Source organism: Mus musculus, chromosome 9 (assembly GCF_000001635.26).
Source record: "Mus musculus strain C57BL/6J chromosome 9, GRCm38.p6 C57BL/6J".
Classification (NCBI taxonomy): domain Eukaryota; kingdom Metazoa; phylum Chordata; class Mammalia; order Rodentia; family Muridae; genus Mus; species Mus musculus.
The window spans coordinates 70070213-70098201 of record NC_000075.6 but is presented as its reverse complement, the minus strand read 5'-3'; the positions used below and the strand labels follow the sequence as shown (position 1 = coordinate 70098201).

Here is a 27989-nt window from a genome sequence, read left to right as displayed (position 1 = left end):
AGTTTAGGGAGCTGATGGCCAGGTGTTAGATAAGGGCTTAGGCAGAGTGTTATTTATTATTAATAGTGCTTCAAGGGATATACCTATATCCCTTGTGGTTATGTTAGGTTAAATAATGGTTCCCCCAAATCCTCCATATGAATACATTTATTAACTTTTGGGGATAAAAGGAACTTGGTGGGTGTGTTTCAGTGTCTTCAACTGGGAATATAGTCCAGGAGTCAAGTGCTTGACTAGCAAGACCGAGGTCATAGGTTCAATCTCAGTATAAGAAAATTAAAGCCTTTTAAAAGATCTCTATATGTACACAATGGTAGACATGTTAAGGTCAGACTATGCTGTGTGGTCAGTGATCCAGGACAGACAGGGCAGCTCTGACAACCCAGTGTGGAGCCTCTACAGTTCTAGTCCTGCTTTTCCCAGCTGCTACAGAGGGAAAACCCAGGGCAACAGCTGTGTCTTGGGGGATGTAATCAGAGCCATGTATGTACTTCATGTACTGCCAATCATCTGAGTCATTGGTGCGCTGCACTGTAACTATTACGTTTCTCATTGCTGGGACCTGACAAAGGCAGCTCAAGTAATGAAGATGGCCATTTGGCTCACAGTTTGAGGGAATACCATCCACCATGGTGATGAACATGTGGTAGCTGGAGCACAGGAGAGCTAGTCACATTGCATCTATAGTCAGGGGTTGAAAAGATGAGTGCCGGGGCTGGAGTGATGGCTTAATAGTTAAGAGCCATCCAAAGGTCCTGCTCTTCCAAAGGTCCTGAGTTCAATATCCAGCAACCACATGGTGGCTCACAACCATCTGTGAAGGGATCTGATGCCCTCTTCTGGTGTGTCTGGAAATAGCTACAGTGTACTCATATAAATAAAATAATCTTTAAAAAAAAAAGGAAAAGAAAAAAAGAGGAAAGATGAGTGCTTGGTATCCTGTCTCCTTCCTTCCTTCCTTCCTTTTTTTTTTTTTTAATTCATGGGACTCCAGTCCATGAGATGGTATTTTATACATTTAGAGTGTGCCTCCCCTCTTCATTCAATTCCTCTGGAAACACCCTCACTTAATGCTTCAAGGTGTGTCTCCCAGATGATTCCAAATCAAGTCAAGATGACCCAGGAGATTAGCCATCATATCCATCTAGCTGCAAGGGAGGCTAGAAAATGTGGTCTCTAGCTAGGCAGCCATGTACTCCAGTGACATGTGACACTATATAAAACCAAAAATAGACATTTCAGTGACTCTAATGGATTTTTTTATTATTTAAATTGTACTTCTATGTTTATTACACCTCTATACATAACTATATATATTCTATAGTTTCATTACATGCTAATTCAAATAAGAAGAAGGTGATTAAGGGGAACATACATTGATAGTTATTTTAAGGGCTCTGGAGGGAAAGGGGACTAGAGGAATGGATTATTGTAAGGGTGCTTTCTTTTGAGACAAAGCATCAAGTAGATTAAGCTACTATGAATTCACTCTGACCTTTAACTTCGACTTCTCCTGGCTTTGCCTTCCAAGTTCTGGGATTGCAGGTCTGTTCCATTATGCCTGGTTTATTTCCTACTGGTTTAGATTAGGCTATGCTCATATGGAGAAAGAACAATAAAAGTCAAGAGAAAGAAAGAAATCCAGCCTCTAGTCCTGGAGGATACAAGAGGCAAGGAAGAGTATATGAAAGGAGAGGATGTTGAAAGGGGATAGATGAAGGATAATATGTCCTCTGAGCAAGGAGTACCACGGACCCTTAGAACTGCAAAGATGATCCCCTGGCATGTACTGTGCCACCTAAGTACCTGCATTGCCAGTTCCTATGGGTAGGAGCATCATTAGGTGTCTTTCTGTTGCTTGCTTCCATCCTGCACCAACTTCATGTTGAACATGGTCCTAAGAGAAGGAAAGTATGCCATTCCCATTGAATTGATGTTATGTGATGTTACGTAAAACTGTTTTACGTTCAGCTTGTTCGCACACCTCTCCTTTTCTTTCTTTTCTAATGGTTTAGATTTAAAGGCACCGTTGAAGAGCTCAGCAACCAGATTTTGTCTGCACGGAGTTGGCTGCAACAAGAACAGGAGCGGATAGAGAAAGAACTTCTGCAGAAAATAGACCATCTCTCCTTGATTGTTAAGGAAAACAGTGTAAGTGTTGATGCTTTTCAATAATAGGTATTCAGTTGATCAATGTCTGATCAACACCTAGGGACTTAGCATACATTTATTTGGTGCCTCCCAAAGCTGCTTGGGTATTCCCCATGTTCCTTCTCTTTTCCCTTCCCTCCTTTCCTTCTTCCTCTCCCGTGTCCCCCTTTTCTCTCTTTCTCGTCTTTCCTTTGTTCTGAGCATCAAACCCAGGTTCTCATACCTGTTATCTCAGTTTCTTTTCCTGTTGCTATGGGAAAATACACTCACAAAAGCAACTTAAGGGGCTGGAGAGATGGCTCAGCAGTTAAGAGCACTGATTGCTCTTCCAGAGGTCCTGAGTTCAATCCCCAGCAACCACGAGGTGGCTCACATCCATCTATAATGGAATCTTATGTGTCTGAAGATAGCTACAGTGTACTCATATACATAAGATAAATAAATAAATCTTTTTTAAAAAAGCAACTTGAGGAAGAAAAGGCTGATTGTGGCGCACATCCTCTCAGTGGGGAGTTAAGGCAGCCGGAACATAGCACAGCTGGTCGTGCTGTATCCATGAGAGCGGTGAATACAGGCCTCAGTGCTCAGTTCTCTTCCCCATTCACACAGTTCAGGATCCCCACCAGGGAATGGTGCCACCCACAATGGCTGGGTCTGTCCACCTCAAGCAAATAAAAATAACTCCCCACAGTCGTGTCCAGGGGCTTGGCTCCCAGTTGATTCTAAATTCTGTTACAATTAACACTAACCGTCGTATCTGTTAATTTTGAACTTTGCCACCCAGCCATGCCCCCCATTTCCTGTTCTTCATATTATTCATAAAGACAGGAAATGCTTTGTTTTTATATTGGTTAACAAAAGACAAAGTAAAATTTTCAGCTACCGCTTTTAAGTCACAACCTTGACTTAAATGATCCCGATTGTCTATCACACATTTCTAAGTAAAGCTACAATTACTTACTTGATCTGTTTTTCTGTTTTATTAATGATTTATTTATTTTTATTTCGTATGCATTGCTGTTTTGTCTGCATGTATGTCTCCTGGGTGAGGGTGTTGGGTGTGGTGTTCTTTGGACCTGGAGTTGCAGACAGTTGTGGGCTGCCATGTGGGTGTTGGGAAATGAATCCCGGTCTGGTGGAAGAGCAACCAGTGCACTTAACCACTAAGCCGTCTGATCTCCTTTCTCTTTGTTTTTAATGTTGTGACTTAGTTTTTGTTTTCACCAATGTCGAGTGGCTCTCTGTCCCTCCGGGCCCCTTCCAATGCACTGTAACTAGAGTGTGCTTGGACGTCAGACCAGAACACACTATTTCCTTTTCTGTCTACTTCTGCTTCCACTGGCTCTCTCAAAGAACTAATTTTTGCAGAGCTACCAAAAAATAACTTCAAAGAGCTTTGCATTTATCACACTTCAAGCCAGTAGGCTTAGAAGCCAGTGCTAGGAAGGCAAATTGTGTTGGGTTCTCTTTCCTTGTCCGGCTTCGGCTTCCTCCCGTGGGGCTTGGGCTGAGCAGAAGTGGCCAGTGTGGTTTGCCTGTCTGACTGCTCGGTCCTGATGCTGAGCCATTTGTTGAGTGGCAGGCTCTGCATCAGTGCCATCACAGGATTGCTGTCACGCTGCAAAATCACACCTGATGAAAGGCTTCATGCTCGTCGTTTGACCACTAGAACCTGTGGATGCAGTTTCACAAAGCGTAGGCCTAGTGGACCGTACTACTTTGAATCCCTCCCCCCAGTTGTCTCCTTTGCTGTGCCTTGACTCACCCTGACATGTTTGTGAAGTTCTGAGCCTGTGACTGACCATTTGGGTTTTTTTTTTTTTGACCATTTGGTGGCTCTTCTAAGATGGAAGCTTCCTTCTCTCTCACGGAAACACATCCAAGTTTGCATTCTCCGGGACCCCAAATGACTTAAAAACTTGTCAGTCTTCAATAACTCAGAATCCTTTTAGGTTAGATTTCTGCCATCCTCAAGAGTAGCACTTGTCGCCACGATTCAGGATGGTTGATAGAACTCCAGCATTGACTGAACAGCCATTGACAGAAGGGAAGGGGAAAGAATTAAGGATATATAGCAAGTGTCCTTTAACTTTTTCTGAAAGCAGCTACATACACTTGTTCTTACACTTCATTGGTTAGATTACATGGCCACACCAAACTCAGGAGACAGAATAAAATGTAGTTTTTTTGTTTTTGTTTTTGTTTTTGTTTTTTTACTCTGGGTGACCTTTGAGAATGGATACGGGATGGATAACCAGCCACTGTGATTCTGGTGCCTGCAGATGGTTGAGTCCTCTGGCTGATGTGAGACAAGGTGACCACTCTTCTTTTGCAATAACCAAGTGCAATTCTTATCTTGGACCTCAGGGAGCCAATGAAAGAGACGTAGAGAAGAAACTCAGCCAGATGTCGGCCAGGCTTGACAAAATCGAAGAGAGTCAGAAGAGGAATGCTGAAGGACAGAGAAAGCCGGACGAGGAGAAGGTGCACGGGCGGATCAGCAAGCTGGAGCTACAGATGACGGAGGACATGAAGGAGATGAAAGCGGAGGTTAATGCCGGTAGGCCAGACCCCACGCAGCTCATGTGGCTTGTCTGTCTAAAAAGCTATTCACTGAAATCTCTGAAACAGAGACTGAGCTGGCTTAAAAAAAAAAATCAGCAAAATGTTCCTAGTTGCTATTCTAAGTAGCTGTGCAGAATTTAACAAATTCATTCATTTATTTACTTATTATAGCGGTGGGAATTGAACTCAGGACCTCACAGTTGCTAGACAAGCACGTGCTACCAGGGAACTATACTCCCAGCCCTAAAGTACTAGTTCAATTGCAAGTCTATGAAGAGCCTCCATGACACACAGCAAACAAAAAATGGTTAACCCGCACATGACTGACATTTTCTTATTTTCGTCAGCGCTAGCTACCTGCTGATTCCTCTCTGTTCGTGTACATGTGAGGCACGTCTGAGAGCTTCTTCAGCATCGCTGGCTGTATGCACACGGCACATGCGTGTGGAGTTAGTTCTGTGGGGCCCAGCAACGGGACTTAAGCCCTCAGGCTTGGCAGCAAGCGCCTTTACTCAGTGAGCCATCTCATCAGCCCCAATCAAAACTTTTTTTAATGAATAATTTTTATACTTTTTCATAAATTGTCAGATAAAACTTTCTAAGGAAAAAAATAACATTATAAAACCCCTTAATTTTAAAAATCAGTAAAAAAACAGAATAATTTGAAATTCTTCTTTGGTGGAGATGGCTTCTTTTTTTAAAAAAAAAACAAAACCTTTTTCATAATCAAAATTTTATTTGTAAGATTTGTTCCCACCCCTTTCTACATATGACATGTGTGAGTGTGTGTGTGTGTGTGTGTGTGTGTGTGTGTGTGTGTGTGTGTGTGTGTTTGCGTGCGTGCGTGTGCGCATTTGTGAGCCACCTGATGTGGGGCTCTGAACTGCAGTCCTCTGACCGGGCAGTAAAGTGTCTTAGCCACTGTCCTAGTTAGGATTGCCACTGCTGCAATGGAGCACCATGATCCAAAACAGCGTGGGGAGGGAAGGGTTTATTTGGCTTATATTTCCACATCACTGTTTATTACAGAAGGAAGTCAGGACAGGAACTCAAGCAAAGAGGGAACCTGGAGGCAGGAGCTGATGCAGAGGCCATGGGGTGCTGCTGCTTAGTAGCTTGCTCTCCATGGCTTGCTTGGCCTGCTTTCTTATAGAACCCAGGACCACCAGCCTAGGGAGAGAACCACCCAGAATGGGCTGGGCCCTCTCCATCAATCACTAATTAAGAAAACACCTATAGGCTTGCCTACAGCCCGCTTTTATACGGGCATTTTCTCAGCTGAGGCTCCCTCTTCTCTGCTGACTCAAGCTTACGTCAAGTTGACACAAAATTAACCAGCTCAGCCACCAACACATCTCTCCAGTCCTCAATTAATTTTTAAATTAAAAATGATTTGTAGCCGGGCGTGGTGGTGCACGCCTTTAATCCCAGCACTCGGGAGGCAGAGGCAGACGGATTTCTGAGTTCGAGGCCAGCCTGGTCTACAAAGTGAGTTCCAGGACAGCCAGGGCTATACAGAGAAACCTTGTCTCAAAAAACCAAAAAAAAAAAAAATAATTATTTGTATATTTAAGGTTCATAACACAAAATGGTTGCTATGTTCATGCAAATTAACCTACCCATCATCTCACATGGGAGGTGCATGTATGTTTGTGTATGTTGTGTGCATTATATCTATATCTATATGCATAGATATAGATATGTTTTTATATGTGTGCCTATGTACGTGTGTATGGTTTATGAGTGTTCATGTGTATCTTGAGTCAACTCTTTCATCAAAGACCCAAAGACAATATATTAGAATTTCCCTTACCACATAAATTAGATCTCATTTTATGAATTTTGCTCTTTTGTTTTGTTTTGGTTTTTTCCCAGCTCTCTCCGGGCAGGGTTTGGGTGTGGAGAGCTGTGGGACAGCCTTAGCTCGGGGCGCAGATAAAAACTGGCCTTTTGGGGGGGGGGGGGTCAAGACAAGGTTTCTCTGTGAAACAGCCCTGGCTGTCCTGGAACTCACTCTGTAGACATTACATTTCAATTCATAGCAATAGAAAAATTACAGTTATGAATTAGCAACAAAATAATTTTATGGTTGGGCTCACCAATCACAACAGGAGGAACTGTATTAAAGGGTCCCAGCACTAGGAAGGTTGAGAGCCATGGCCATAGGAACTGGAGGCCTAAGGCCTGGTGCTCTCTTGACTCACAGAAGCCCCTGAACCTGGTATTTTTAGACTACAGGGCAGTGTTTTACAGAAAGTTCCCCAGGTGCAGTTTGATTACTTTCTTATGATATAACCTGGAACGGCGGGATGGACAGACGCCCTGCTCCGGCCATCTGATCAGCAGATACATGCTGTGATTTCTCCTGGTGATAGTGGTGTGAGCTTTGGTCACTTGGTTAAATCTGCATCTACTGTCTTTCTTGACTGCAGTAGAGCCCTTTGCGTCTAAAACACAATTTTCATGGAGGTTCCCATGCAGCACTGACCCAAGGGCTCAGTATCGGTCAGAACCAATCGGCACTATTGCTGTAGAAGGTGGTCAGACACTGCTTCTTAGCTGTTAACTCCTGTGACCTTTGCCTCTTCCTCAAGGGTTCTCAGCCATCTATGAGAGCATAGGGTCCCTCAGACAAGTGCTGGAGGCCAAGATGAAGCTGGACAGGGACCAACTTCAGAAGCAGATCCAGCAGATGCAGAAGCCAGAGACCGCCATGTGAAGACGGCTGGGACAAGGACCTGACAGGAGACTGCACGTGGGGCTAAGAGCCAGATGGCTCTGCAGCCACATCGTGGCTATGTTCCGGATCCCATCCAGGGTGTGCATGTGCCAAGAAATGCGCTCTCATGGGTCTAAGCGTTTACCTTCAGTCTTGAAAACACCCTTTACTTAAAATCGTAAATACAATTTTTACAACGTTATTTCCCTAAGTGCAGTTGAGCCCGATTCCCTCAGATTTTGAAAGGCTTTTATGAATGAAAAGAATTTATTTTCAATGCTTGATGCTCTAGCCAAGACTACTATTTTGGAAAAAAAAAAAAAACCCACCATGGTGATTTTTCTTTTGATTAAAAAGTGAATGAGTTGCTACAGGTATGTATTGCCCCTCACCCTACATTAAGAGAAGTCCTGGTAGAGTTCAGCTTTAAGTCCACATCTGGATTGTATTTTTGTTGTCTATATGGTTTTTTTTTTTTAAATGTTGGGTTTTTTTTTTTTTTTTTTTTTTGTAAATCACCTGTCTTTTGTAGAGAAGAAGTTTAACACTGGGAGAGAAAAAAAAAAGCCCTGCAATTTATATAATGAAAATAGTTTTTTAAAATTGATAATTGCCATACAGATTATAAATTAAGTAGAAACTTACAACGTTTATCTAGATCCCACAAGGCACGATATTTATATCCACCTAGGGGTACCGGCTTTTACTATTTAAAGCTATTTTTGAAACCACTCACAACCTGTGTAGTGATAGCCATATATTTAATAATGGGATGGTGGCTAAGCAACCTGTTTATCGAACAGCTAATTGTTCATCAGTTGTAATGAATGTTAGAATTTTTCAGACTTTACGATTTACCTAAATGTTCCCTAAACAGGCACTACGTGCTAGGGTTTATAGACATTTGTTGTAACTGTCTATCTTGTGCCTTGGTTTTTTTTCTTACGTCGCTGTACTGTCCTCTGTAAAAAAAAAAAAGAAATTACCCACAAAATAGACAGTGTGGTAAACACATCAGGGTTGTGGTGTAAGACTGAGATCCTATGTAATTTTAAGCATCCTAATGATTTCATCGCTGTCATGGTGGGCCGCACTCAGCATCCTTCATGGAATAGCTGCACACACCTTTGTATGGACAGAGAGGCAAAGCGAGACTACATTTGTAATACTGCGAGGAGACGGGTGTCCCGGCACCTTTGCAGGCGTTTTATTTTCAGTTGCCATGTTTGAGTCATTGAAGACTTGAGCCTGTGCCATTTGCACTTCTGTGTTAAAGTGAGGGCACAGAGAGAGAGAGGGAGAGAGAGAGAGAGAGAGAGAGAGAGAGAGAGAGAGAGAACAGGAGCATTTAAAAGTTCCAAGAACAACACCCCATCCTTTCCTTTCCTCTCTCATGTGCAAGGACTCAGGAAAATCAAAAGCATTTTCTATTTCTAGAATAAACCACACTGAGATTCTACCTGGCTCTTACTGTTGACCCATGTAAGATATGCTGCTAAAGTACCTAATATTCTACTCTTGGGACCTTGAAAACTTTGATTTGAGTTTGGATGCATGAGAGGTTATGTGAGGAACATGTACCCATCCTGCATTTCTTCATCTCCCCACACATCGTTTCGTCTCCATGCAGGAGGATCTGCCCACCTAGGAGAAGTCAGCGATGCTTCGTGACCAGACAGTGTGGTTTCTTCTTTCCCTGTGTGCTCGGCTAGCCATGTTTTATCGAGTGATTAAGCACAAATCTCACTCAGGACAGGGCCACACCTCCTCAGTGTCTCTCTCCCCTGGGGACTCTAAGGGGGAAGGGTGAGCACACAGGACACTTGGGAGGAGGAGACAGGGGACACCTGCTGACCCTGGCCTAGCAGGTGATGTAAGCAGGTGACACAGCTGCTGGTGATACCGCCAGGTATTCGAGACGTTGCCGACCATGTGACAAGACACTGTGGCAGGGACCCTCCACCCTGGCTGCTTGGGGTCACTTGGGGAGTTTAAAGAGCAACTGACACCAAACAACCTCCTGACCCATTAAGTCAGAGCATCTGGGAGGCAGTCACCAGCACCAACCAGTATGTGTCACAGCCCTATCCCGAATCCCCCCCACCCCCCCACCCCCAGCGATTCTGTGTGCTATGGGGAGGCCAGCCATCCTGCGAAGACAATGGAGTACTCTTCTCGCCAAAGTTTAAAGGAGAATCAGCTGCCCTGTCTTTTCCTTTACCAGAGATTTGCAATAAAGAGAATAAAATTTCCAAATAAGTGTGGCATGGGACTTTTAAATGCGAAGAATCTTTGAGTGTGGGAAGAAAACCTTGGCAGGCCAGCTGCCTTAGGGGACGTACTGCTTGATTTTCTCGAGGCTGCCTCTGGAGTCGCGCCAGTGAGCAGTTCCTGGATGGCTATGTGCCAAGGACCTTTTTAAGTCTGTGTTGAGGCTCTTTTTAAAAATTTTTTAAAATCCCATTGGGTGTGTGCGTGTACATATGTGTATGCGTGAGTATACGTGTGTGCACGTGTGATACATACGTGAACATTGGCTCACGGAGGTCAGGAGAGGGCATCGGATCCGTTGGAGCTGGAGTTACAGATGGTGGTGAATCACTTGACATGCGTGCTAGGAACTAAACACCTGCTCTCTGGAAGATCAAGTGATGCTAGCTGCCCACCATCCCCACAGCCCCTCGCTGAGATGCTTCTGTGTGCTCACTCATTTTGTTTAACAGTGTCTAGTATATACCATTGTCCGTCATTTTACAGTCACGGAAAAATGGCACAACTTACCTCAAATCCTACTGCTCATAAGTAGGAAGCCCGACTCTAGGAAGCACCCGATTATGCATCCTGGCTTTTCTATCTGACAGGCCATCACCCCCAGCCTCTGTCTGACCATCCTTGCTCATTTCGCTTATTTTTTTAAAGACATTCTCACATAGCCGACATTGACCTTGAACTCACTATGTGGATGAGAATGCCCTTGCACCCCTAATCCCCCTGCCTCTATTTCTCAAGGGCTGGGATTAGAGGGGCGAGGCACTGTGCTTGTTATTGTTTTAAATTACATTTTATGTATCGTGTGTGTATACACACATAATTGTATGCATGTGGGGGGTGCCACAGTGCACATACAGAGGTCAGAGGAAACCTGCAGGAGCCAGCTGTCTCCTCCCACTATGGGTTTTATATACACTGATGACTAGACCACTCCTTGGCTCGGCTAAGGGGAAGGCTTTTGTTGTGGATATGAGATGAGGCCAGCCACAGGCATCTGGAAAAATCTAGATCAGAGAGAAAGGAGTAGAACGGACAGGACCAGGGTTCTGTGAGAGAGGGAAGACCGTAAGAGACCAGAGAACCAGAGAGAACAGAGTGTGAGAGGCAGGAGCTGAACACAGAGAAAAAGCATAGCAAGAATTGCAGAGTTCTAGGGAGAACAGAGGATCTGGGGAGGGAAGCCATGAACTGGAGGGAGGGAGGGTCCAGGAGGAGGTGAGAAGGACTGGCATGGGAGCCTGAACTTTGAAATGTATAACAGGGACTGTGACACTAAAGACTCCAAGAGCTGCTTGGAAACCAGCATGAGGTTTGCTATGCTAATAGGCACCACAGGTGGCCACGTCTCTTATTTATTTATTATAATTTATCTATTTTTATCTGCACTGGTATTTTGCCTTTGTGTGTGTCTGTGTGAGGCTGTCAGATCTTGGCGTTACAGACAGTTGTGAGCTGCTATGTAGGTGCTGGGGATTGAACCCAGGTCCTCTGGAAGTGCTCTTAACCGCTGAGCCATCTCTCCAGCTCGGTAGCTATATATCTTTTATGCCAAAGATAAGGGATATAACTCCTTTTGGTAGAACATCAAAGAAGATACTAGAAGGTATAAAGATCTCCCATGTTCATGAATTGGCAGACTTAAGATTTGAAAGAAGTCTCCGGGCGTGGTGGTGCATGCCTTTAATTTCAGCACTTGGGAGGCAGAAGCAGGCGGATTTCTGAGTTCGAGGCCAGCCTGGTCTACAAAGTGAGTTCCAGGACAGCCAGGGCTATACAGAGAAACCCTGTCACGAAAAACCAAAAAAAAAAAAAAAAAAAAAAAAAAAAAAAAATTGAAAGAAGTCGTGCTACAAAACAGCTTATTGATTCAACGCAATTTCCATCAAAGTTCCTATGTTATTCTAAACAGAAGTAGAAAAAAATACAAAATCCACACGGAAACACAAATGATCCTGAACTGCAGAAGCAAGCTTGAACAACGCTGAGCAACGATGTGGTAAAACACCACGGCCATAAACGATGTGGTGGTGAGGAAAGGGTTTGTGTCAGCTTACAACTCTCAGGTCGTGCTCCATGGCCCAAGGAAATCAGGACAGGAACTGAAGCAGAGACCCCCAAGGGAGAGGTGCTGCTTACTGGCTTGCTTCCAGCAGTTTGCCCCGCTTGCTCTTTTATACAGCCTGGGAACTCTGCGGAGGGGTGGGGTGGCTCTACCCACAGTAAGCAGGAACCTCCCACATCCATCATCAATCATGCTGCACAGACCTGCTGTTTAGATAATGGGATGACTTTCTTTCTTCCCAAGTGAGTCTGGTTTGTATCAAGTTGCCAAAAACTCACCACCAGTGAATGTTTGCTACTAAACCTGGCCCCCAAAAAGAGGAAACGTTTTTTAAAAGGCCAGGTACTTATTGGTTCAACGCAATTTTCATCAAAATTCCTATGTCATCCTTCACACAATAATCCCAGAACAAATTAGGCAGAGGTAGGGGAACCTCTGTAGTTTGAGACAAGTCTATTCTACAAAGTAAGTTCCAGGCCAGATGGAGGTGCGTGGTGAGAACTTGTCTAAAAATTAATAAGTAAGTAAATAAAAAAGAAACAAATTATTGACAGATGATATTGTGTCAAGTTAGAAATAGGTACATAAGGGAATCAATTACTAGAGTCAGGAGCCTGAAGAATAAGACAAATTTTTTTCCTGTCAACTATTCATGTGACAGGGAGTTAATATTTAGAAAATTATGAACTAAAAAATTTAAATGCCCAAAGAACAAGTAATCCAATCAATCAAACAAATTCAATAGAATTTTCAAGATAAGTACAAAAAAAATGGCTGTTAAAAGTCATGAAAAATGTTCATAGCCACAGTTAGCCACCAGAGACATGCAAATTAAAAGTACATTGAGATTCCATATGACCCTGGTCAGCCTTGTTGAAAGAAGGATGGATATAAATAAAGTATATTCTATATACCCATGAAAACTTCATGATACAGACTGGTTTGTACAGTTAGTGTATAGTAATTCATGCATATGACACAAACACACACACACACACACACACACACACACACACACACAGATCATAAGTAAGGGCCAGGGTCTGGAGAGGTGGTTCAGCATTAAGAATACACTTTTGGTACACAGATATTCCTGCAGACAAAACACTCATACACATTATACTGAAAGACCCACAACGTGAGGACTCCCCCACGTTCTGACTCAGGAGAGGCGACACCCCAAATCACTCACGAGAAACGGTCTTGCTGCAAACTGCAAGAGCACTTTTAATTCAAGAGTGCTCTCGGGCCCACGGTCATACACCATGCAGGGGTAGAGGACCGTGGCACCCCGAGTAGCTGGGTAAGTGGGTATTTAAAGGAAGAAACCACAACTCAAGGAAGTGGGGAGGGCTTTGTTGGAAAATACCCAAGATACCAGTTAAGAGTCACAAGGAAGTGCAAAGTCACAAGAGTCACAAGGAATACCTGGTAATTGTGCAGGTTATCTCTCAAGACAGTTTCTAAGAGCCCCTAACAATAGCACATTTGCATAACGGGTGTCCCCCCCCCAATGGTTAGGGTGACTTTCTTTAAATGAACACTCTTTGAACCCTGGAAGCAGGTGGGTGGAGGAACGTCGTCTATCTGTTTTATGATTATCATACCTTGGAGCATTGAGTCACAGAGGTCACATTCCCAAGCCTGGGCCTAAAGGCCTAGAATTTTGCTTTTATATTTTTTCAATACATATGTAAAGTCTGTCATCTGAGGCCTTTCTTTACACTCTGACGCAACAATTTATAAATACTGGCTATTTTATTGATTGGTTTTAATTTTAGACACATTTTAGCCCAGTGTTATTTAGCTTGATGACTGAGACATCTGGCTCCTTTGCATTTTGCATTGAGTTCAGGGCCTCTTACACCAACCCTGACCTGCCCAGCTCTGTGGTAATCTGGGGCTAAGTACAGCAATCAGTAATTATGATTAGGTTGTCTTGGGCATATCTGACCGGTTTGGATAGACGCTGGTCTGTTTTTATGCCTAACTACCGTTCTTTGTTTACTCGATAACTTTGGATTTAGTTTTTCTGGAGACTAGGTTGGACCACAAAGATCCCAATGAACTGTGACACCTGTAGGATTTGGAGGAGTGAGAAGTAAATGTGTTTGCTGCCCCCACACGGCAAGAATGGGAACTGCTAAGGAATCTGCATTCGGAGAGCCCAGAAGCAAAGCGTCCATTGATTACTGCCTCAAGGAAGGGGCCTGGAAGAATCGCTGGGCGCAACTCTCTCTGGAACAACAAACTAATGGCAGAGAAGTCAGAAGCGGGCCAGGAAGTATGCAGTACAGGAAACTGGATGTCGCTATATTATGGACAGTACCAGCTCTGCAGACTAACAGTTCCCCTTACAGAGCTGTGAATCTCACAGGAGGTGGGTGGTTATAGAAAACAAACTAGTGAATACCAGGCCAGGCAGGAGGTGGTAAACTTTTTGGAAGAAAACAACGTGTGTGTGTGTGTGTGTGTGTGTGTGTGTGTCCTAAAACTAGAAGTCGGGGAGCACAGAAGGTGAGGGCTAAGGAGGCCCTTCCTGCACAAACTCTCCCAACTGAGTTTCATACCTCGAACCCAAATAAAAGGTAGAAGGTGAGAACTGACTCCAACACACTGTGGCACAAACACAACGGTAATAAATAAATAAATAAATAAATAAATAAATAAGAAAGAAGATCGTAAGACATAAGGAAGAGAGAACCTTTAAGATGGGGAGACTTTTGGGGGCCGGTAATGGACTGTGTGTGTGACAGGAACATAGAAGTGGAGACTGTTGAGGGAGTGGGGATCAGCTAGAGGGAGCCGAAGATCCAGGGATGCTGGTGGGAGAGGCAAAGGAATTTGATTATAATGGATTATATTGACGCAGATGTATGAAAACGTCACAATGATATCCATTCCTTTGCTTACCAACGACAAATATTAATTAAACTGCATTAGTTACTTGATTCGTGGCTCTGACAAAATACCCAACAGAAGCAACTTAAGATGGGGAGGTTTACTTGGGTTCGCAGTTCAAGCACAGCCAGTCCGTAAAGGTGCACAGTATCATGGCGGCCGATGCCCGAGGCTGCTGGTCACACTGCATCTGCAGTAAGGAGGAAGCGGGGGTGTGTGTGTGTGTGTGTGTGTGTGTGTGTGTGTGTGTGTGTGTGAACGTTGGTGCTCAGCTTGGTTTTTATTCAGTCCCTGACCCTAGCCCGTGGAGATGTGCCAGCCACGCTTAGGGTGTCTCTTCCCACCTGGATTTACTTAACCTAGAAAATCCCTCACAAACAGCACCAGAGGCTCGTAACCTAGCAGATTGTAAACTTACCTAACTGCCAATATTAACCAGCGCCGGGGGTGGGGGGTGGGGGTGGGGGTGGAGTTAGAGGAAGGGAAAGGAGAGGAAAGGAGAAGTCATGTACAAACCCTGGAAGACGATGAAGAGAGAGAATGTATTGATGCCAGCCAGCTCTGCTTTTTCCCTCGCGTTACCCAGGCCCTGCTGCACACTAGGCTGGACCGGAAGAAATGCAGCTTAGTCGGCTGGTGGGTTAGACAGGATCTCGGTCTGCGTGAGTGCAGGAGAAACAGCTTTCTCTGGAGACAGTTTTCAGTGAAACAGCTCTCCTTTATTGGGGGTAACAAGGGCTATATAAACCTTGGTGAATAGTGGTTTTCGGGGTGAGTATACATTATTGGCTGGTGTCGAGCTGCTGGGGATGTCTGGTTTACGTGAAGAGGAATTCCAGATGCTCGATAGACGTGTCCTTATGAGAGAGGAAGTTTCACTGGTAATCTGGCCACCAGGCTACATGACCTCTCAAGGGTGGTGGAGGTGGGGGGTCGTGCGTAAGACTGCGTGCGCAGGGACATGCAAGCCTGGAGCAGGGAAGAAGCAGTCCTACTCCTTCCGGTCTCAGTTGGGGTGGGGGTGGGGGTTAGACGCATCTCGACTCCGCCCTTGCTCTGGACTGGCTCCTACAGGTTCTACAGCTTTCAGGCCCCGCATTGAAATGTTTAAGAATGCAGAGAAGCCCTGTCTCGAAAAAACAAAACAAACAAACAAAACAAACAAACAAACAAACAAACAAAAAGAATGCTTGCTTCTCTTGCAGAGGGCCCATATTTGGTTCCCAGCAACTCACAACTGCTTGTAACACTAATTTCCAGGGGGGTCCAATTCCCTCTGTGGCCTCCACAGGCACCCACAAGCAATTAGTGCTCATATAAACAAATAGGCACACACTCACACACAATTTTTGTAAATATGCGTGCGCGCGCGCATGTGTGTGTGTGTGTGTGTACATACATACTGGATGTGGTGGGATGGCTCTGCAGGTAAATGTGCCTGCTGCCAAGCCTGTCTACCTGAGTTTGATCCCCAGGACCCACATGGTAGAAGAAAAGAGCCAACCCCAGCAAACCATCCTCTGACCTCCACAGATGAATCATCATGACACATGCAAACCCACACACATACACACAAAATAAATAGAGAGATGTAATTCAGGAGGCTGGAGAGATGGCTCAGTGGTTGAGAGTACTCAAATTCAGCTCCCAGCACCCACATTAAGCGTCTCACACGTGCTGTGACTCCAGCGGGATCCAGGAGAGCCTACCTCCTTCTGGTCATTGAAGATGGCATACACTCGGATACATACACACAAGTAAAATAAACCAGCGCTGGAAAGATGCTCAGTAGTTAAGACTTGCCGCTCTTGCTGAGAACTGGGGTTCAGTTCTCTGCACTCACATGGTGGCTCATGATTCCCTGTGACTCAAGTTCTAGGGGACTCAGTGGCCTCTTTTGGCCTCCAAAGGCACTAGACATGCACTCGGTGCCCAGACACGCATGCAGACAAGACACTCATACAAATGAATAAAAATGAATATATTTTTAAAAATAAAATAAATTCTTTAAAAAATGTGATAAAAAAAATAGAACACATAAAAATAAAATACTTTTAAAAATGTGATTTTTAAAAATAATAGAACAAAACAAAACAAACTAATATTATTAAATTATCTTTCTGAAGAGTCTGTATTTGGGGGTAAGATTCCAAGAGGAAGGTAGAACTATTGGGACGACTGAATGCAGCTCTCCAAACTCCTCCAAAGTGCTTTGGGAGCATTTCAACTGTTTTATATATTATTCATGTAATGTAAAAGTTTCATAGGTTCCTCTTATAGCTGTTTCAAGATCTAGATAGCATAGCATGATCTGATTTCGTAAGACCCAGGAACCTTGTGTCAGCTATTTAAAAAAAAATGAATCCAGAGCACTGTTTACCACCAGATGGCAGAATACAATAAAATTTCAATAACCAAATACTGCTCTTCAAATGGCCTAAGGATAGTCCAGGTACAAGACTTTGTGATTCACAAATCACTGTTTTGTTTGTTTGTTTGGTCAGTTGGTTTTTTGAGACAGGGTTTCTCTGTGTAGCCCTGGCTGTCCTTGAATTTAACTGTAGACCAGGCTGGCCTCCAACTTACAGAGCTCTGCCTGCCTCCGCCTCCCAAGTGCTATAAAGAAATGTGTGAGCCACCACAGACACAAACCTTTTGGACCTGAGAGTTAGTCTTTCCAACACCACTCACTATGTTACTATCCGTGTTCTCATTTTCAGATGGAGAAACTAAGTTTATTTATTTAAAAAAAAGTTTTATTACATTTATTTGTTTGGGATTTGTTTGTGTGCAGATGGAGACAAGAAGTGCTTTGGGGGGCGTGGTCAGAGGACAACTTTTGGGAGTCTGTTCCCTCCTTCCACCATGTGGGTCCATGGGATTGAGCTCAGTCCTTAGATTTGACAGTAAGTGGCTTTATGGGCTGAGCCATCTGGGTGACTCCAAACTTACTCATTTTAATTGATCGACATCTGTGTTGTCAGACACTCTAAAGTACATATCTCATGTCACAGCCCAGTGACTAAGAAATGACTGTCTCCATTTTAGAACAGAAAAAATAAATCTCTGTCTTGGTTCAGGGCATTCAGCAACTGAAGAGGTATTAAACGCCCGACCTTGGACATCAGGCTTTGTGGTTTCCTACCACAACTTATGACATTCTGGAAGCTTCTAGGAAGAAAGCCCTGTGCTGGAACCTTGCACTGGGTGGCAATGCCTGCAGGTCTGCATTTCTTAGACTCTGAAAGCTACAGAAAGCAAAGAGGAGAATGCGGAACATCTGTGTGTGAGACTCACGCCTTCTGATACCAGGTGGGCAGGAAGTTACGCACGAAGTAGCAGAAGAAAACCACAGAGAGTGGCATGTTGGTGGCTGTGTCTCCTAATGTTCTGAATGGCTTTCTCTCACCTCTGTGCCCTAAACAGAGGGACTGAATCTGCACAAGACCCGACAGGGTTATAATATCACTTGCATTGTGGGTTTGATGTACCCTCCTTTTGTAATCTTTTCAAAAGGTTCATGGGAAGAGAGACCTGAAAAGGGAGATCTGGCCTACCACAATTTGGAAAGGAAGAGAGATCACTTTACGCCATGATCATATCATCCACCTCATAAGTATCCATAAAACTCTTCTACAGTCCACAGTGCAGAACTCCCTGGACGACTTCCTGCCTTGGGGCAGCCGACTGCCATCCAACTTTGGAGTATCTGCTTTGCTTAGCTTTGCTAAATAAATTTCTGCTTATATTGAATATATCTTTTTTAAAAATTTTTCAGTTTTTCAAGACTTGTTTTCTCTGTGTAGCCCTGGCTGGTCTGGAACTTGCTCTGTAGACCAGACTGGACTTAAACTCTGAGACCCACCTGCCTCTGCCTCCCGAGTACTGGGATTAAAGGTGTGTGTACCACCACTGGCTGAAAATATCTTTTGACTCAGTTCTCTCCTCCAGGAAGATAAGAGGTAAGTCTTCCAGGTGTGGATAAATGTGCTGCTGCCAAGCCTGCCTACCTGAGTTTGATTCCCTGGAAGGAGAGAACGGGCAATTTCCAGTTGTCCTTTTATCCCCATGTGTGAGTAGGCATGCTTGTATACACACACACACACACACACACACACACACACACACACACACACACACACCCTGTGATACCAGATCCTTAGTTTCTGATATAGCGGGAACAACCTACATGTGGCTTTGAGAACAATCAATCGCAGAGGCACATCTGACTTGCACACAGTTTCCAACATACTGCAGCAGCCGTCCTCAGGTGCCTCACGTCTAAGTCCTTGTCTGCTGTGCGTCCCTTCCTGTGTCGTCCCTCACGGTCGCTCTTGCCATGTGTCCTCTGCTGCCTATTGTAAGTGGCTTTAGGAGGCATGGCCCTCTTCACAGAGCCTCTCAGGTGGCCTTTTCGTTTGAATTTCCTTCACTGAAAATGCACCTTAGTGAGAGAGTCCTGCTTCAAATTGTCAGTTCCAAGTCTCCTGAGTCCCTCTCAGGAACCAAACTATTCCCTAAGGACTATGTGGTGGTTTGAATAGGAATGTCCCTCATGGACTCAGGCTTGGCCGTTAGGAAGTGATAGTTCCTGACAGGGATTAGTAAGTGTGGTCTTGTTGGAGGAAATGAGTTTCTGAGGATGGGCTTTGGGGTTTCAGAACCCCAGGCCAGGCCTAGTGGCGATCTATTTGCCTGCTGCCTATAGAGCTGGATATATAACTCTCGGCCACCACAACTGCCTGCATGTGCGCTATGCTATGTTCCCCCTTGTGAGGATAATGGAGAAACTGTAAAACAAGCCCCAATTAAATGCTTTCCTTTACAAGACTTGCCTTGGCCGTGGTGTCTCTTCACAGCACTAGAACACTAACCAAGGCAGCCTAGAAAATGGGTGATAACTAACAAGTAGCCAGTGGATAGTGTGAAATAAATATTTACAGCTATAGAAAAAGAAGATGAGAACTTCCAGAGAGCCCAGCCATGACTTCATGGGCTCTTCCATGTGGGCGAGGGGACAGAGGCTTAGACTCGGTTCAGTTAGTGACTGTGGGAAGAAGAGGCCCGAATGGTTTAGGGAAATACTGAAGGTCAGAGGGGCAGAAATCCAGCACTAGGGCAGATGGTGATAGAGCAGGGGTGGTGGAGGCGGGGCTATGATGAAGTCAGAATTTGGGCTAGCACTGTAGAGGGAAGCATTCAGTATTTTTAGAGACGACACCTTACTATTTGGCCCAAGCTGGTCACAAACTATTGATCCTCCTGCCTCAGACTCTTGTGTAAGTACTGGAATCAATGAACCTACTCTTACTCAGAGATGGCTAAATAAGATCCAGGGACAGCTGCCAGGGTGTCTGTGGCAAACTGCAACCCTCTCTTATCGGTCACAACATATGTAACAATTTGGTGTTTTGAAACAGTGTCTCACTATGTAGTACTGGCTGGCTTGGAACTCTCTATGTGACCAAACTGGCCTTGAATTTACAGAGGTTCACCTGCCTCTGCCTCCCCACTTCTGGGATTAAAAGTGGACACTGTTAGGTCTCAGGTTGATCATTTGTCTAGAAACGAACTCAAGCTGTACCATGAGATTTCTGGTGGTTAAACAAAAGCCATCATTCCTCAGAAACTTGTGAAACTGGTTCCCATCTGTCGCCCTTCCCAAAAAAAAAAAAAAAAAAAAAAAAAAAAAAAGTCGTTTTTCTGACCTGTGGCAGAAGGGACGTATCAAAGCCCAGCTGGCCTCCAGGTTCCCTCAGTATCACAAGTACCTGTCATACATTCCAGATCCATGCTGCCATCCTGACCTTCCCTACTCCCAGCTACTTGCCCTCCTAAAAAATCTATAATTTGTCCATCTCAGACTCCCTATTCCACTCAGTTTTTTGTTTTGTTTTGTTTTGTTTTGTTTTGTTTTGTTTTGTTTTAAAGCCACTGTGCATGTGTGAGTTCCTGCTTGGAAGGTGAAGGACAGCTTTCAGGAGTCAGTTCTCTCCTTCTATCACATGGGTTCTAAGGATCAAGCTCATGTTAGGTTTGTCCAGGAGCCTCTTTGTCACTGAGCCATCAGGACAGCCCAGAATATGTAAGCATTGTCCTGTACTGACAGCAAAACGAATTAGAAGTGGAGGCAGCTGCCAAGAACAAATGGGCCTTGAAACTGATCAGGGAAGCTCCAGGTTACAGCATGCCCTCTGTTGATTTAAGCAGTGTTCTCAAAGGTAAGACCTGCACACGGAGTCTCTGAAGCACGGTTCTCAGCCCTGGCCGGCTCTGGAATCACACGGAGTCTCTGAAGCAGGGATCTCGGTCCTGGCTGACTGTGGAATCACACGGAGTCTCTGAAGCAGGGTTCTCAGCCCTGGCTGACTGTGGAATCTCTGGGAAAGCTATAGAGTGGCTGATGCTTCATGCATACCATCGAATGCGGTCGATTTCAGCTGCTGCTGTGTTGGGATTTTTTCCGGTTTCTTAGGTGACTCTGATGTGCAGCCAGGATGCGTACCTTCGAGGCATCTCCTCTACAGGTGCAGATCCTGTTAAAACGGCAGAATTGGATTAGGAGGCCTGCCTCTAAACTACCAACCAAAGAACACGCATGATAGGACTCATGGCTCCAGTTGCCTGTGCAGCAGAGGATGGCCTAGTCGGACATCAATGGGAGGAGAAGCCCTTGGTCCTATGAAGGCTGTGTGCTCCAGTGTGGGGGAATGCCAGGGCCAGGAAGCGGGAGTGGGTGGGTTGGTGAGCAGGGGGAAGGGATAGGGGACAGGGGACAGGGGAGGGTGGTTTTCGGAGGGAAAACCAGGAAAGGGGATAACATTTGAAATGTAAATAAAGAAAATATCCAATTGAAAGAAAGAAAGAAAGAAAGAAAGAAGGAAAAGAGGTCAGAAGAATTAGAGGGGAGGGGAGGGGTGAAGCTACTGTACATGTAGCACTCCTCTATGAAATTCTTACAAATTTTATTTAAAGCATATATATAGCAAAAAAAAGAAAAAAAAAAAAGGAGGCCTGCTTCTAACAAGCTTCAGCTGCTTCTGATGGGAAGGCCTGACCACTCAGAGGAGGGGACTGGGACAGAGATGCCTCATCCTGGAATCTGTTAGGAACTCAGACTCCCAGGTACAGCCCAGACCTTCAGGGTCCCTTGAAGCCTGTGAGAAAGAGGCCAGGTGGTTTCTGTTAACAGTGGGGTGAGCATTGCTCCGAGATCAGTGTGGGAAGAAGGAAGGACGGGACAGTGAGGGGGTCAGAAGAGGAGAACCTGAGCACGGATGGAAGGAGCTGGAGATGATCAGCCAGGGAGAGGGGAGGAAGAGGAGAGAAGATGGCTGGGTAAGTAGTCCAGTCCCGGGATGGGTGCTGAGCTGCAGGGAGGGAACTAGTCTGTGTTCCCAAAATGAGTAAGTCAGGTTTCCATAGCTGTGACTTGAGAGAAAGCCGGAGAGAAAGGATCCTTTTGGCACATGGCTTCAGCCCATGGTTGCTTGGTTCTTTCCCATGGACAAAATGAGGCTGAACATCTCGGGGGAGTATGTGGCAGAGGAAAGCCACCCTCATCACAGCCCCAGTGACCTAGCTTCTTTTCACGAGGTTCCACCACCTCGTACTACACTATCAGTTGGGTACCAAGCCTTCAACACATGAGCCCTCAGAAGTCATTTAAGAACCAACCACTAACTAGAAACTCAAGAGGACCCTCTCGATGCTGTTATCTGTGGTGCCGACTCTCCCTGGCTGTTTTAGTTTGACTTCTTATTGCTGTGATGAACTCCATGACCAAAACCAACTTGGAGAGAAATTGATTGATTGATTGATTGATTGATTGATTGTGCATGTGTCCTAATCACTTCCACCACTGAGTGAAGTCAGGCCAGGAACTCAAACAGGAACCCAGAGGCAGGAACTGAAGCAAATGCCACAAAGAACTGCTAGGTGCTGGTTTGCTCTCCATGGCTTGCTCAGCCTACTTTATTAAACAATTCAGGACCCTGTGCTCAGAGATGTCACTGCCCACAGTGAGCTGCCCCCCCCCCATGGAGTATCAATCAAGAAATTGCCCCCACAGTTTTGCCTACAAGCTGGTCTGATAGGGAATTTTTCTCAATTGAGACTGTTGCTCATTTGACTTTAGTTTGTATCAAGTGGACCAAAAATCTCCTAAGGAGCACACCTGGGCTCTTGGGAGCCACACCCAGCAACTCACTCTTCAAGTCAGAGGAGGTCAAGTGTGGCAAGGACCCTTAGCTCCACACATCCTCTGTGCTCTGAAGCCCTGAGGCTATACAGCTGAAGTTCAGGAGGCTGGAAGTCCTGAGATCTCCGGTGTGTGGTGTCACTTTTCTCATGGTTGAGACAAAAATACTTGAAAGGGGGAGTTTAAGGGGGGAGGGGCTTATTTTGGTAGCAGGAGCATGAGGGAGCTGACCACATTGCATATCCAGTCAGAAAGCATGGAGCCACGAACGCTGGGATTGAGCTCACTCCCCCTATTTTGCCCAGTCTACCTTGGGGAGTGGTGCTGCTCATCTGCCTCCATTAATCCAACCTAGAAACTACCTCACAAACTTGCCTAGAGAGATGTTTCCTTAGTGTTTCCAAATCCCACCAAGCTGTGGAAGATGAACCCCCATGTGATCTGGGCCTCAGAGGAGCTGAGGTGAGTTGTATCTGAACAGATATCTGGGCTCAGGAAGAGGACTGATACCGAAGAAAATGGAGTTTCAGTGATGGGATGCTTCTACATGGAGGAGCGCTAACTACCTCACACACAAACCTGTGTGGGAGGAGACTTCAGAGAGCCCCAAATCTAGCAGAGGATGCCCTGAAGGCCATTTACCCACCCTGCTGTCGGCTGAGATCTGAGGTAACTGGTGCGTGAGCTGACCCCGTGGGTTGTCATGGCAGAGAGGAGTCAGGAGGCTGTGGACTTCAGGGCTGCATTTGTCTGCAGCAGCCAGAGAGGCTCCGGTTATGGTGAGTTAAACAGGACAGGAGAGACTGTGCTCGCAGTGAGGGATGCCAGCAAGCGATTTCAAGGAACAGAGTCATTGTGAGGGGAGGCTGAGGAGAGAGATTTCTACAGACTTCAGGAGCATGTCTTTTTGGATCAGTAGTTCTCAACCTATGCTTCCAGATCCCTTTGGGGGGGGTCACATTTCAGATATTCTGCATTTCAGATATTCTGCATATCAGATATTTATATTATGATTCACAACAGTAGCAAAATTACATAAAGTTATAAAGTAGCAATGCATAATTTTGTGGTAGGGGTCACCACAACATGGGGAACTGTATTACAGGCTCCCTGCATTAGGGAGGGTGAGAGCCACTGTTAGAGATCTTTCTTCTCACCTTCATTTTTCTTGACTCAGTTCCTCTCTCTGTGTCTGAGTCTCTCTTATCTCCACCAACTGGGTTCAGAAATCCTCTCATTACCAAAGTCCCACCTCTCCCAGGCTATCCGAGGTCTTGGGCCCCCATGTTATCTCTACAGGAGGTGCTTCATTTGCGTACTAAACACCCAGAAAACTGCTCTCACCTGTGAAGAAATGTCTGCTCTCCTTGGGTTTTTGAACCGTAAGTCCCTTTCAGACAGCCTTCCATTTGCTTTATTTACTGTAGAGGAAAAGCCAGAGAGGCTGAAAAGATGGCTCAGCGTATAAAGTGCTCGCCATGAAAACCCGAGGGCCTGAGGTCAATCCTACCTAGCATCTGTAGTAAATAAAAACCCTGATGTGTGTGCCTACACTCACAACAGCGAAGGTGAGCAGACAGGAGGAGCCAGAGGTTTCGCTGACCTCATCAGCCTAGCTAAATGGTCAAAAAATAAGGTGGTATAGGCAGGCTGTGTCTTTAATCCCAGCACTCAGGAAGCAGAAGCAGAAGCAGAAGCAGGTGCATCTCTGTGAGTTCAAGGCCAGCTTGGTTTATATAGAGAATTCCAGGCTGGCCAGGGATACATAGTGAGACCCTTTCTCAAAAAAAAAAAAAAAAAAGTGGAGAGTGAGCAAGGAAGATACCAAAAGCCAACCTCTGGCCACCACACATATACATACATGTATTTACATAAACACACACACTAAAGATGGAAAATGTAGGGACTCATTTTTCCAAGTTTCAAGTTGCCCTATATCTGGGCTTTCAGGAGAACTTGGCTGAACTGGAGTCTGTGGAGCAGTCTTCTTGGAGTCACACTGAGAGCCAACAGGGAAGGAAGCATCCTTATGTCAGAGTAGATTTCCTGGGCCTTGCTCACAGGTAGGGGAGCCTCTGGTTCCTGTCCCTGGGAGAAGTGAGTCACAAAAAAAAGCAGTTGTGCTGGAATGAGGGACAGGGCTCCCCTTGGCTTCTTACCTTGTCGGCCTTTATCAGACAGAGGAACTGAGTGACTTTAGCTGCGACTCTTACCTTTATAATCTCATAGGATCTTTATAAGACCCCCACACTCCAAGTGAGCATGGTTCATAGAAGAGTAACTTCCCTGTTTGCCATCCAGTGAGTGGCTGGGGGTCTGGAGGGTGGGAGGGAGCACGGCACAGGGACCGACAGCCTTGTTCCTACTCATCAGTGCCTTTCCATAGTCTTGGGCCATCCTTGTGAACCTGTTCTAGCTACCAGAACACAGGGAGATGCCTACCTTTGGGCCAAAAAGGGGGGTATTGTTCTCCTAACCTTTCACATGTTCAAAGCTCCTTGGCATTGGGTGTGTGCTCCTAATAGCTGATTATCATAATCCCAGGAAGCTGGTTATTGACTTCAGTTACTTTCCAGTTGGTTTTGCTGATGGTTTGTCTTGGAAGGCTCAGGAGGAAGTAACTGCTCAGAGCCGTGGCCTGCAGGCAGCTGAGATAAACCATTGTTACACTGGCTCCTTGGATTGCCTGCCTTTCAGCAACAGGTGCTTGCAGTCTGCACAGAGAATGAATGGTCTCCACCCTCCACCTCACAGGCGTGTGCCTCTGTGCACTTGGCTGAGACAGACAGGAAACCTGGTGACTCCTTGGTTGCTTCCTCGGCTTGGGTTCTTGGGGTCTTGGGTATACCAGTTAAATCCCTTAGCTTTGCTGGAAATGGCGCCATGCCGGGCGTTTGCCGACGCACTACCATCCAGACTGCAGGAAGTCACTTGTGGGAAAACCTTTCAACAGTGGTTCATTGCTCCTCTTTTTCAAACAGGAGATTGATGGCCATGTTCTCTCTCTCTCTCTCTCTCTCTCTCTCTCTCTCTCTCTCTCTCTCTCTCCCTTTTCTTCTCTTCTCCTCTCAATGGGCATGTGGTTTTACCTGGGGATTAAAACTCAGGTCTTTATGTTTGTGTAGCAAGCACTTTTATACTCTGAACCATCTCTGCAGACCCATCATCTTTCTTATTTCTAATTCTTGTTGTTATGGTGTGCTTGAAGGGTATTTTAATAAAATCCTTGTTTGAAACTAGGCTTGAGTATTGTTGGGGTCCAGGAGTCACCTCACAAATCACATGGACACCGATCTCAGACAGGGATAGTTTATTGATCATACACCCCAGGACTGATCGATCAGGGCTACGGTCCAGCTTCTAGAATGTAACCATGGCACTGAGTTAAGATTCTATAGGATCTTAGAGTCTAAAATCCACAAACGTCTGTGTTGAGTTGTTTCACCGATCAGGATGTAGGGATAGGAGATTTCCTTAGGGACATGTCTTTGTTGTATATTTATCCTGTTCCCATTTGTTGGGGTATTTAACTGTGTGGGAACTTGCCTTGTTTAATATTTTTGTTGCAACTTGCCAATCAGGATGTGAGTTATCCATTGTCTTAGTCAGGGTTTCTATTCCTGCACAAACATCATGACCAAGAAACAAATTGAGGAGGAAAGGGTTTATTCAGCTTATACTTCCATACTGCTGTTCACCACCAAGGAAGTCAGGACTGGAACTCAAACAGGTCAGAAAGTAGGAGCTGAAACAGAGGCCATGAAGGGATGTTCTTTACTGGCTTGCTTCCTCTGGCTTGCTCAGCCTGCTCTCTTATAGAACCCAAGACTACCAGCCCAGAGATGGTCCCACCCACAAGGGGCCTTTCCCCCTTGATCACTAATTGAGAAAATGCCTTACAGTTGGATCTCATGGAGGCATTTCCTCAACTGAAGCTCCTTTCACTGTGATAACTCCAGCGGTGTCAAGTTGACACAAAACTAGCCAGTACATCCATGTACATGTTTCTTTCTGCTAAGTATGATGTTAGTTCCCAGGGAGGTCTTGGGAACTTAAACTTTAACCGATCCCTGGCTAAAATGGAAGTCTTATTCTAAGTAGATGTATGTGTCTCTCATGTTGGGGTCCATCTCAGTGGCAGCCCAGGAAGGCAAATACCATAAAAGTGTATACAGAGATGCAGGAAGTACCACTAGATGTATGTATGGGTCAAAGCTTATTGAGGGTACCTATACAAAGCAGTTCTGCTGACTTCTATCATGATTAGTTTCCAAGGGCACAGAACATAACAGAGTATGCAATCAACTTGGGCATGAGAAAGTTTCCTAGTAACAGCAGAAACAACCTATAAGAAAGTTTGTTTATAATATTAGTAATAGCACAAAATGGCAGGCTAGCCAGGGAACAGTTACCTAGGCCTTAACATTTCCATTCAGGCCTTAACAAAAATAAGGGTAAAATGATAAACTGGATGAATACTGACTGGCTAAGACTCCAGAAGAAAGAAAAAAAAATTTTTTTTTAAAATAAACACCCTTTAACTCAAAGGTGTTCCATGTGATTGTCCCTGGAAACAGAATAGAAGTAGAAACAGGTTAAGACACTATTGTGATCTAAGAGAGGGAGATGGGGAGAGGCTATGGAGGAGGCAATAGGAAGGTGGGGTCACATGATGAGAAACGAGGACGTGGCAGCTCCTCTGTCTGAGCTTTATTTCCTGCAGAAAAGGTCAGGCAACAAAAACCCTTCCCCACAGGGAGCCAGTGGACCACGAGTGCTATGTATGTACCCAGCATGCAGGAAGCCATTTAACTTCTCTTATTTAATTGATGGGGAGTGTCTATGGTCCTTTTCTTAATAATTCCTTACCCAACATGACCCATGGACTGTGTCATTCCGGTAATGAAATGGCCTGACCATGATTCCCGTAGGCCCTGATAGTGCAATCCCTAGAAGATACATACTTAGTCAGAACACACATAATCACATGCTCAGCCACGAGCTGGGAAGACATTGCTGTAAGCTGGGAAGTTATTCTGAGGCCAAGGATGAGGGAACAGTGACAATGTCAGAGGAGAGGCAGCCACCGCTTCCCATCTGGCCCCATCTGGCCCCATTGA

The 27989-nt window shown here is 45.1% G+C and overlaps 1 protein-coding gene and 1 long non-coding RNA gene across 6 annotated transcripts in view; both read left to right on the top strand.

The window, feature by feature from the left end:
• Fam81a (family with sequence similarity 81, member A) overlaps positions 1–8898 on the top strand; it is a 53255-nt gene extending 44357 nt beyond the window's left edge. For 2 of the 4 annotated variants that reach the window (XM_006511551.3, XM_006511550.4), the window contains exons 7-9: positions 2016–2151; positions 4519–4711; positions 7311–8791. In XM_006511551.3, the coding sequence (XP_006511614.1) occupies positions 2016–2151; positions 4519–4711; positions 7311–7435 (454 nt within the window). In that variant the 3' untranslated portion in view covers positions 7436–8791. Of the gene's footprint in view, positions 1–2015; positions 2152–4518; positions 4712–7310 lie in introns of all 4 variants that reach the window. The other 2 variants (XM_030244712.1, NM_029784.2) reach the window with 2 other exon arrangements.
• Positions 8899–15156: 6258 nt separating this feature from the next.
• Positions 15157–18411, top strand: Gm39369. 2 transcript variants are annotated; one of them, XR_870891.2, is made up of 4 exons: positions 15157–15305; positions 17464–17575; positions 17750–17981; positions 18186–18411. It is a non-coding gene; the product is annotated as a predicted gene, 39369 (long non-coding RNA). The 2 variants fall into 2 exon arrangements; XR_870892.2 differs by lacking the exon at positions 17464–17575.
• Positions 18412–27989: the final 9578 nt, after the last annotated feature.